This window comes from Pan troglodytes, chromosome 8, assembly GCF_028858775.2.
Source record: "Pan troglodytes isolate AG18354 chromosome 8, NHGRI_mPanTro3-v2.0_pri, whole genome shotgun sequence".
Lineage (NCBI taxonomy): Eukaryota > Metazoa > Chordata > Mammalia > Primates > Hominidae > Pan > Pan troglodytes.
In genome coordinates this window covers 99,225,880-99,237,179 of record NC_072406.2, presented here as the reverse complement: position 1 = coordinate 99,237,179, position 11,300 = coordinate 99,225,880, and the positions used below count along the sequence as shown (strand labels likewise).

Here is an 11,300-nt window from a genome sequence, read left to right as displayed (position 1 = left end):
AGCTAGAAGAAGGGACTTGAAATGTACCCAACACATAGTAATACCAAATATTCAAGGTGATAGACACCCCAAACACCCTGATTGATCACTATTCTGTGCATGTAATAAATACTTAAATGTACTCCATAAATATGTAAAATATGTTATATCAACAAGAAAATACTTTGCCTAGTGTTTCCATCCAAATGGGAATAAATCCAGCGCTCAATGTACACATGTCATGGCTTTTTATTGAGACTGGGGAAGGGCCGTGGTAGCAGGTGCACTCACTGTCCAAGTTTGTCCAGACTCTCTGCTGCATGGGTGATGGCATTTGTGACTGTGTTGGTCACTGTCTCAGTGATTTCCTTCATCTTTTTGTCCCCTGACTCTTGGGCTTTCTTTATGGCTTCAGCAATGGCTGTTGGAAAGAAAGAGGAAGAATGTCCTAGTGATCCACCCGCTGAACTTGTGTCCCCTTGAGTGGCCTGTGGGATGTGGCCATCTTAATGGATTAGTCTCTGGAGTGGCCCGATGGGACCAAGGGCAGCAGGATTACCGCAGAATGAATTTGAATTTGGTTTTAATTTCCCCAACAACTTGCATTTCTTCAACTGTGAGTGAGACTGAGCATCTACTCATGGGTACATTGCCTGCTTATCCTTTTTTCTGGAAAATGCCTGCTTATGTCTTTTGACCATTTTTATATTGGGTTGTTATATTGGATTATCATTTTTATGACAAATATTTTTCATCAGTGTGTAATTTTTCTTTTGGCTTGGCTTATAGTTTTTTTTTTTTTTTGGCTATAGAAAATTTCAGTTTTGGATTGTCAAATTTACTTAATATTTCCTTTATGGCGCTGATTTTTTTGTCATAGTTCTAAAGATTCTCCCCTCTCCAAGATTAGGCCAAAGTCTTTTATGTTATTACTATGTCTAAATGTTTATGATGTCTTCCCCCTCAAAACTCATACGTTGAAATCCTCAGTCTTAATGTAATGATATTAAGAGGTGGGGCCTTTGGGAGGTTGAAATTAGCACCCACATAAAAGAGACCACAGAGAGCTAGCTCCTTCCACCATGTGAGGACAGAGCTGGGCCCATCCACGAACCAGAAAGACTCCCTCACCAGATGCCAAATCTGCCAGTGCCTTCCTTAATCTTGGACTTCCCATCCTCCAGGAGTGTGAGAAATAAATTTCTGTTGTTTCTAAGTCGCCCAGTTTATGGTTTGTTTTTGTTTTTGAGACAGAGTCTTGCTCTGTCACCAAGGCTGGAGTGCAGTGGTGCAATCTCAGCTCACTGCAACCTCCGCCTCCCAGGTTCAAGGGAGTATCCTGCCTCAGACTCCTGAGTAGCTGGGATTACAGGCATGTGCCACCACGCCCAGCTGGTTTTCGTATTTTTAGTAGCAATGGGGTTTCACCATATTGGTCAGGCTGGTCTTGAACTCCTGACCTCAGGTGGCCCACCCACCTTGGCCTCCTGAAGGGCTAGGATTACAGGCGTGAGCCACTGCACCTGGCCTATGGTATTTTATAATAGCAGCCTGAGCTAAGATGGTTATCTCCTGGTAAGTTAATAAATTCATTTATGTACATTTAAGTCCTTCATCTACCTGGAATCTATTTTGTTGAAAAGGAATGAGATATACACATGCTTTGTACATAGTTCTACTCATAGCTCACACACATCAATTTAACATTTAACATAGAATTTTATATGTTAAATTTTTTTTTTTTTTTTTGAGACGGAGTATCACACCGTCGCCCAGGCTGGAGTGCAGTGGCGTGATCTCGGCTCACTGCAAGCTCCGCCTTCCGGGTTCACGCCATTCTCCTGCCTCAGCCTCCCGAGTAGCTAGGACTACAGGCGCCCGCCACCGTGCCCAGCTAATTTTTTGTATTTTTAGTAGAGATGGGGTTTCACCATGGTCTGGATCTCCTGACCTCGTGATCTGCCCACCTCAGGCTCCCAAAGTGCTGGGATCACAGGCGTGAGCCACCACACCCAGCAATTTTTTTTTTTCTTTTTTTTTTTGAGACCGAGTCTCGCTCTGTAGCCCAGGCTGGAGTGCAGTGGCATGATCTAGGCTCACTGCAAGCTCTGCCTCCCAGATACACACCATTCTCCTGCCTCAGCCTCCCAAGTAGCTGGGACTATAGGCACCCACCACCATGCCCGGCTAATTTTTATGTATTTTTAGTAGAGACGGGGTTTCACCGTGTTAGCCAGGATGGTCTCAATCTCCTGACCTTGTGATCCGCCCTCCTCAGCCTCCCAAAGGGCTGGGATTACAGGCGTGAGCCACCGCGCCCTGCCATGTTAAATGTTTTGTCCCAGTGTGCTGTCACATAGTCTTGTGTGACTTTGTCTTCTTATTCCACAGACAGAACCATCTAGACAGTGCCCTAACGCAGTACAGTCTGTGGCCTCTGATGAGCATAGATAACTGCCCCAGCCAAGAGGCTCTGAAAGGCTGCAACATTAGGGGCAGAGTTTGACCTGGTTAGTCAAAGAACAGGTTGGCCCAGCACCTAGCTTCCCTTCCTCCCTCCCTCCTTCCCTGCCCGACCTCAGCCAGCTGTACCTTTCTCTCCGGTCTCCTTGGCATGTCCCACCACCTCCTTCACCACTTCCTCCACGGCATGAACTGAACAGAGGAGACAAGTCCAGGGTGAGGGCTCAGAGCAGGCCGGCTGCCCCCGAGTCCAGGGTGAGGGCTCAGAGCAGAGCCGCTGCCCTCCCAGTCCAGGGTGAGGGCTCAGAGCAGGCCCACTGCCCTCCCAGTCCAGGGTGAGGGCTCAGTGCTGGCTTATCCTCACAATGGACCTATACATCCCTGGACATCCTAGATGGGGCTCTGGGATGCCACCCCCAGCCAGGACAGACTGGCTCATGAGAAGGACCTTCCCCCACAGCTGGCTTCCTTCGGAGACACCAGGGCCTTGGCTGCCGGGAGACGAGCTCAGTGAGCCCCATGAGGGCATGGGTCCCTGAAGCCCCTTGGCCCTGCCCGGCCTGGAATGGCAATGAGCAGGCCATCTTGCCAGCTGAGACATGAAGCCCAGTCTGGGCCTGTGTGCCAGGTCACACCCCTCTCAGGATGTGCTAGCGCCTGCCTCAGGTTGGTTTCCAAAGCCTCATCCAGTAAAACCAGGTCTCTCAAAGCAATTCCTCCAACAAAAGGGAATTCTCTGCCTAATTCAGAGTTTTTTAAAGTGTAGGTGGTAGCGTGCTAGAACTGAAGGATTTCAGAGTCAGAAGAAATGGTTCTTATTCTAACTCTACCTTCCACCTCTTGGTTCCCTCACCTTTAGAATGGGAATCTGTTGGGGTGATGAGACCCAACACCAGGTCACGGGGGTGGCAAGTCCAGCGGAGTCAAAGGAATGAGAGACAGTTTGAGAGAGAAAATGGGAGCAGAGCGCCATCGCAAGTGTGGAGGCTGCAAAGGCCCCGAGTTCTGGGAACCCACGTTATTTATTGGTGATCTAACAAAGAACCAGGTGGTGAGGATGTGGAGGTTGAAAGGAAACAGTGTATCAAGTGAATGAGAAACATATGGCTACTTGAGATAATGGGAGTGCTAGAAGCAAGGAGCCAGCAAATCTAGCAAGCCCTGCCTCAGCTTCTCTCCCAACACTCAGCTTTTCTCCCAACAGGAATCATACAAAACTCAGAGGCTAGTGAAAGGTTAAAGCAGGTGGTCCACACCAGCTGCAGAGTCAAAAACAAAATACGCGTCTGCTGCCATTTAGAAAGAGGACACAAACTCAGGCAAGACTGTTTTTCACACGATGACCCATGAGTGGGGCCTGGCTGGGCCTCCCCACACATAGCTGCTGACCTCTGAATACAACATACACTTCGGGACCAGGTGCGGTGGTTCACGCCTGCAATCCCAGCACTTTGGGAGGCCAAGAGGAATGGATCACTTGAGGTCAGGAGTTTGAGACCAGCCTGGCCAACATGGCGAAACCCTGTCTCTGCTAAAAATATAAAAATTAGTTGGGCATGGTGGTGGGTGCCTGTAATCCCAGACACTCAGGAGGCTGAGGCATGAAAATCACTTTGAACCCAGGAGGCAGAGGTTACAGTGAGCCGAGATCGCACCACTACACTCCAGCCTGGGTGCCAGAGCAAGACTCCATTTCAAATAAAAATAAAAATAAAAATAAACATGCTTTAGGGGACTTGGATGAAATTGAAAATGCCCTTTTTGACTTTGAACAGACTTGGTGACTTGTTTAGAAATCTTTGAAGCTTTAAAGTTATGGTAAAAATAAAAATCCATCTTCCTTTTCCTGCATAGGTTATTCAGAATAGGCTGTTTTGACAAGAAAGGCTCCCCAGATTTCCAGAGGGAAGGGTCCAAGCTGCCAGTGTTCACCCAGCACCAGGACTCATGCCCTGCCCCCAGGAGACCTCCCCAGGTCTGCACCCCTCAACTCCGTGCTGACTTGGTAGAGCAGGAGACCAGGGTTCCTGAGGGGCCAAGGCCTCCTCCCAGGTCCTCACCTGCCTACTTAGATCCGCCTCCCACAGACCCAGTCTGCCCCAGATCCCCCCAGCCCAGGTAGAAAGGAGCCCCAGGTCCTCACTGGCTCCCTCGGTGGCCTTCTCGGTGCGGTGGGCCAGGCCCTCGGCAGCCAGCTTCCCCAGGCCTCCCAGCATCGTGTGGCAGCAGACAGTGGTGAACTAGGATGCTGAGGACTGGCCCAACATGCTTTTATAGCTGCCTCTGGTGCCTGTCTAGGCTCTGGGACAACAAGCCCTCGCCCCAGCCCAGTAGGAGGCTGGACAGGTGAGTCAGCAAGGGCGGCAGCAGGAAGGGGCTGGGCGGAGCCACCCTGGCACTGGGGTGGCAGCATCCCCTGACAGCCTGAGGCTTCTGTTACCCTGTCCTAGGGACCCCGTGAAGGATAGGGGCAGGGAGCAGGGCTGGACAGGAGAGATCTGGACATGCCTCTTCCTTGAGGCAGAGGGCCTGAGTGCCAGCCCCCCTGAGACCAAAACTTCCCAAGCCTGGGTACTGATATGTACCTGGAGACAAGGCCTAGGATTCCAAGCCTGCTGCTCAAGGTCCCCAGTGTGGCCTAGTAAGAGGTTTAGGGGTTCTATGGGCCTGGAGACCTGGGCAGTCCTTTGGGTCATGAACACAAGTGGAGTGAGGGTGACTGCCCTCCCCATTCCTGGAGACCCTGGCTCTGCAGAGCAGTTTGCGGCCTCCATGGGACAGGGTGGGGCGTTCAGGGTGGTGCCTTGCCCGAGTCAGAGGGGGGCACAGCACTGGGCAGAAGTGTAGTCACCTGGCTTCGCTCAGCTGATGCTCACTCACCCAAGAGTGTCTGTGAGGCCAGCAGTGCCCTCCTATCCCCTGGCAGTCCTGGAGGAGTAGACAGAGGCCTCCACCACCACTCAGGGAGATGCTTCTGGCCTTAGCTAGAATCCCCTAGAAAGCAGCTTCCCTGGCTCCTGGTGCATCGCATGAGGAGTGGCAGGGCTGCTCCCTAGTTACTCATGATGGACAGACATGCCTCAAGCCACCTGCCACATGCTGCTTCCCTTAGTCACCAGCCCAACCTGAGCCTCCGTTTCCTCATCTGTAAAATGGGGATAGCGTGCCTTCCTGGCTGTGTCACTAATCGTCCCTGAGACAAAGCATGCAAGCTCCTGGTAAACACCTGTTCCCTCCACTCATCACTGAGGTGCCCTTTGGCAGTGAGCTCTGACCAACCGGTAGGGTGGGCCAAGGAGTGACTGGGACGTGAGGCTGCCTTGGAGCCAGAGGGCTGGGGAATGTGACTTCCGCTGGCCAGGAGCCAAGGAGAGCTCTTCCCATCCTCCTACTTCTGGGGTGCAGGCCTGTGGCAGGGGTCTGAGGCTCTCTCTTCAATGCAGGCTCCTGGAGCTGCTCTCCTGGGTGTGTTGGGGCCTGATTAGTTTACTGGACTGTGGGCCCTCCCAGCCTGGGACTTGGGAGCTGAGACCCTCTTGCATTCCTGCATGGTGTTTGTGGGCTCCAGGGCTACGGCCAGTCCCCCTAGGGTGGACAGTGGGTATTGTGGGCAGCAGGACCTCTGGGTCTCAAGACTACGGCCCCACACATGCCATTGCTATCTCCTTTGGGCAGGGGTGAATTGGGGCTTAAACAATTTAGAGGGGCCCTCTTTATGAAAAAGAATACAATAATATGATTCTTGCACATTTTTCATTTATATACGTATGAACTTCTGGACCCAGAAGGGGCTGTGAAAGTCGGGGGCCTGGAGCTCAGGCGGGTCCAGATGACCCTGTCCTCCTTTTGTAACAGCCAGAGTCCAGGATGTTTTGCCCAGGGCATTGGGCTGGCACTGCAGAGGCCTGGGGGATGGGGGGACACCTGGGACATGGCTGGTGGGAATTGTTCTAGGAAACCTCAGGGATTCTCCCTGGACCTGTCAAAGCCCCTTCCCTGTTTCTTCTGAGGCTGTGTGTCCTCCACTCACACAAGGGTCCTTTCCATGCCTGTTCCGCTGATAAATGTCATCTGCCTGCTCTAGAATGGCTTCCAGACCCCACAGACCCCCTCCTCATGAGCTCCCACCCTAGGGTACTCTCCACCAGTCCCCGCTTTCAGGAGCTCACCAGACCCAGACAGCCTGTTGTCAGAGCTCAGCCACACAGCAGGACCCTGGCCCACTGCCCAGACCAGAGCCAGGCCCACCGCAGCCTCTGGGGACAACTGTCCTTCCCCCCACCCCCTCCACATGGTCCCCTGCCCATGAGACCCTGCCCTGCTAATTTAATGCACTGCCTTGGTGTGAGCACTGTGATTCTAATGACAACACACCATGGCCTTCTGGGCAAGGTTGGGTCTAGACACAGATCCCAAATGCCTGCTGGGGAGAAGGCAAGAGGCCCGGGGAGGCCCAGGACCAGACATGGGTCCCAGACCCTGGTGCCCTCCCTCTTGGCCTTCCAGCCGCTGCTGCTGTGACCAGATTCCCGTCCACCCAGCCCAGTCCATGGGCCCCAGCAAGCCATCTGTGCCCCACAGACGGCAGACCCCTAAGAGTGGGACCCCTTTCTAGCCAAAGAACATGAGATAGCCCCAAATCCTCCTAAACAGGATGGATCCTGGTCTGAGGGGCTGGGCTCAGGTGACTCCTGCAGGGAACTTCACCTGCCTGGATGAGGTCAAGTGTGAATCAGGTGGGGCCTGCCCTCCACCACCCCATCATGGAAGAGGTCCAGCCCACAGTGGGCCCAAGAGGGCCGCCCTTGGACCTAGGGACCCAAGTCAGCATATCCTGAGTCAGAAGGTCAAGTCCAGCCTCCCCTCAGGCAGGGAGAATCTGGCTTTGACAGGAGCAGATAAATTCTCAAGGTGGAATTTGCCCAACAAACTAGTTTGGCAAGGGACTAGCTGGCTGAATCATTGAGTCAAGGACAGCCAACGTTTCCAATAGCAATTTGCCAACTTAGCAATGACCAATTCTGAAAAACAATTTGTTTATTTGAAATACTTAAATACTTAGGCTGTCTCATGTCTGAAGCATGATGATGCCTTGCGTGATTTAAAGGACAGACGTCACGAATGCCAAGAGTTTTGTGGCAGTCCATCCTGCCAGTGTCTTCTCCCACTTTTGCTCTGTGGATTTGAGCTCACAGTTTGTGCTGTGCCCACCACCTGCCCACCCTAACGAGACTCCTGGAGACTTGGCTGGCCAGTCACCAGAGGAAGAGGGGCCCAGCAGCACGCCAGCATTCACCCACCTGTGGGTATCAGTCAGGCTCCTGGTGGAAGCCAGAGGACATATTGGAATGGGTATTTGAGGAAAGGGGCTGTTCACAGAAGTGTGGACAGATTTAAGGGAACCAGTAAGAGATGAGGAATGTCCTGGACCAGCAAGAGTGGGAGCTGTTATCTCCCTGGGTCTAGAGGGACAGGAAAGGTGTCCACAGATCCCAAAGAGAGCTGTGGCGGTAGAGGAGGATTATCAGGAGCTGCAGCCATCAGTAGAAAGATGTGGCCACTGCCAAACCAGCAAGGAAGAATCTGAGCGAATAACCACCTCTCCTCTCTCTCTCCCACCTCCTATGACATCCTCCACTGTTTGAATTCCACTAGGGCCAGACAGTGAGGCACCCTGGTGATGCAGTCCAAGAGGGAGTGGGCAGAGAGGAGCCAGTGGGTATGGAGGGGAAACAGAGAAACAGAATTCCAGCTCACTCTGCGGGATTTCTGGGTCTGATAGAAACATGGCATTATTATTATTATTATTAATATTATTATTATTATTATTATTTCGAGATGGAGTTTCGCTCTTGTTCCCCAGGCTGAAGTGCAGTAGCATGATCTCGGCTCACTGCAACTTCTGTCTCCCGCGTTCAAGAGATCCTCCTGCCTCAGCCTCCCGAGTAGCTGGGATTACCAGCACATGCCACCACGCCTTGCTAAGTTTTGTATTTTTGGTAGAGATGGGGTTTCACCATGTTGACCAGGCTGGTCTTGAACTCCTGACCTCAGGTGATCCGCCTGCCTCGGCCTCCCAAAGGGCTGGGATTACAGGCATGAGCCACTGTGCCCAGCCTGCAGCAGCTTAATTTTACAGTGTCCCTTTTCTCCTTCTGGAAACTATATGGAGCAACAACAAGACTGAGGAGGAGGAGGAGGAGGAGGAGGAAGAGAAGGAGGAGGAGCAGGAAAAAGCCCATCATCAACACACACATCAAACTCAACTTCAGAGAAATTAGGAAGCTGGGAAGCCACGTAAACCCAAAAGCAGGAGACACCAGCAGAACCAACGCAGGAAGCCAGGGAAGTGCAGAAGAACAGGGCATGGGGGGCAACCCAGGGGGGAAATCTTCACTGTTGCCAGCAACACACACTCCCAGCAGGAGAGGACCCTCAGAGTGAGAATGCAGAGCTGGAGAAGTGAAGAAGGAGCAGGTGGTGCCCGGGGAAGTCCAGCGGTGTGGGATCTGAGAGCACCCCTTCCCAAGAGAGGCGGGAACACTTGGGAAGGCAGGGCTGAGTCCCCGGAGGCTGTATCCGGGAAAGGAGGCTGGCAGTAGAATCTTCCTGAAGCCAAGTGGGTTCTGAGAGGCAGAGGGGCAGTGGTACAGAGGTGAGGCTGACGCTTCTGTGCAGGAAGGGCAGGCTCCTGAGGAAGGGAGACCCGAATGCTCTCCACTAGATTCCCAGGGAGCCCCACTCCCTCCACAGGACCTAGCGCTGACATCTGGGAAATGCCATTCATACTGGAACCTCCGACACACTGCCATGAATGTGAGGGTTTCGTGACTGATGGGGTAGGTTTCTCTCTTCCAACTTAATAGTATAATTTCCATTTATTCCTCCCCCAGCCTCCCTGAACATTCACCTCTTAGATAGCCACAGTACGGTGATCAGAACCAGGAAATGCACATTCTCATATTTAACTATATTAAAATTATTTCACAAAATAACCAATTTTATTAATTTAATTAAATACATTTAAATAATGTTTAAATATATTTAAATAATTTAACTAATTTAAAATGAACATATTCGCTAAACAAAAGACCTTATTGGAGTTTCACCACTTTTTCCACTAATGTCCTTTTTCTGTTCCCAAATTCCACCCAGGATCACGCTGCATTTAGTTATTTCTTAGTCTCTCGCCGTTTTGTAGGACTGCAATAACAGTTCCTCAATCTTTCCTTATCTTTCATAACCGTGACATTTTGAACCAGTACTGATCACTATTTGTCAAATGTTCTTCGATTTGGGTTTGTCTGATGTATTTCCATGATTGGACTGAAGTTACGCACTTTTGGCAATTACAGCACAAAAATGATGTGGAATCCCAGTGCATTCCATCAGAGTTATGGCATTGATAGTTTTTCTTACTGATGATGTCGAACTTGTTCATTTGGTTCAGGTTTCTGCTGGGTTTCTCCATTGTAAAATTACTATCTTTCCCCCTCATAGGGGGAAAGATCTTAGGAGAAATACTTGGAGACTATGAAAATTTTGTATTTTCTCAAACTTTAAAATTTTTTTTCAGGCCAGGCGCAGTGGCTCACGCCTGTAATCCTAGCACTTTGGGAAGCCGGGGTGGGTGGATCACCTGAGGTCAGGAGTTCAAAACCAGCTTGATCAACATGGAGAAACCCCATACCTACTAAAAATACAAAATTAGCCAGGCATGGTGGTGCATGCCTGTAATCCCAGCTACTCAGGAGGCTGAGGAAAGAGAATCGCTTGAACCTGGGAGGAGAGGCTGCAGTGAGCTGAGATTGTGCCATTGCACTCCAGCCTGGATAACAAGAGCAAAAGTCCATCACAAAAGAAAAAAAAAAGGGGGCCAGGCGCAATGGCTCACACCTGTAATCCCAGCACTTTGGGAGGCCAAGGTGGTTGGATCACCTGAGGTCAGGAGTTGGAGACCAGCCTGACCAACATGGAGAAACCCCATCTATACTAAAATAAAATACAAAATTAGCTGGGCATGGTGGTGCATGCCTGTAATCCCAGCTACTCGGGAGGCTGAGGCAGTAGAATTGCTTGAACACGGGAGGTGGAGGTTGCCGTGAGCCGAGATCCTGCCATTGCACTCCAGCCTGGCCAACAAAAGCAAACCTCCATCTCAAAAAAAAAAAAAAAAAAAAAAAACACCTATTTTGACAGCCAGGCATGGTGGCTCACACCTGTAATCCCAGCACTTTGGGAGGCCAAGGCAGGTGGATCACCTGAAGTCAGGAGTTCAAGACCAGCCTGGCGAACATGGTGAAACCCCGTCTCTACTAAACACACAAAAATTAGTTGGGCATGGTGGCATGTGCCTGTAAGTTCCAGCTACTTGGGAGGCTGAGGCAGGAGAATCGCTTGAACCCAGAAGGCAGAGGTTGCAGTGAGCTGAGACGGCGCCATTGCACTCCAGCCTGGGCAACAGAGTGAGGGATCTCAAAAAATTATAATAAAAAAATAATAATTCTATTTTGAATTGTGGTAAAATATACATAAAATTTACTACCTTAACCACTTCTAAGTGGCAGTTGGAACAGGGGTCAAGGAGAGCCCTTGGGTTGGGTAATGTAGAGTATATTCACATTGCCATGCAACCAATCTCCGGAACTTTTTCATCTGACAAAACCAAAACTCTATATCCACTAAGCAACTTCCCATTTTCTCCCTTCCCCATGTCCCTGGCAACCCCCGTTCTACTTTCTGTTTCTATTAGTTTGCTTACTCAGTCTAGACGCTTCACATAAGTGAAAGAACACAGTATTTGTCTTTTTCTAACTGGCTTGTTTCACTTAGCATAACGTCCTCAATGTTCATCCATG

The 11,300-nt window shown here is 50.7% G+C and overlaps 1 protein-coding gene across 1 annotated transcript; it reads right to left on the bottom strand.

Moving 5' to 3' along the window:
* Window positions 1–212: 212 nt before the first annotated feature.
* Window positions 213–8,246, bottom strand: FAM25A (family with sequence similarity 25 member A). The gene is made up of 3 exons (XM_054660322.2): window positions 4,586–8,246; window positions 2,572–2,634; window positions 213–400 (listed from the first exon to the last, which is right to left on the bottom strand). Exons 1-3 carry the CDS (start codon window positions 4,656–4,658, stop codon window positions 267–269), a joined length of 270 nt encoding a protein of 89 aa, XP_054516297.1. The 5' UTR covers window positions 4,659–8,246; the 3' UTR covers window positions 213–266.
* Between the last annotated feature and the right edge of the window lie 3,054 nt (window positions 8,247–11,300).

Excerpts from the sequence above, each read along its gene's own strand:
- FAM25A (XM_054660322.2), bottom strand. The coding sequence starts at position 4,658 with ATGCTGGGAGGCCTGGGGAAGCTGGCTGCCGAGGGCCTGGCCCACCGC. Across the intron at positions 2,635-4,585 it reads GAAGGCCACCGAGGGAGCCA|TTCATGCCGTGGAGGAAGTG; the intron begins GTGAGGACCTGG and ends TCCTCTGTTCAG. Across the intron at positions 401-2,571 it reads CAAGGAGACCGGAGAGAAAG|CCATTGCTGAAGCCATAAAG; the intron begins GTACAGCTGGCT and ends TCTTTCCAACAG.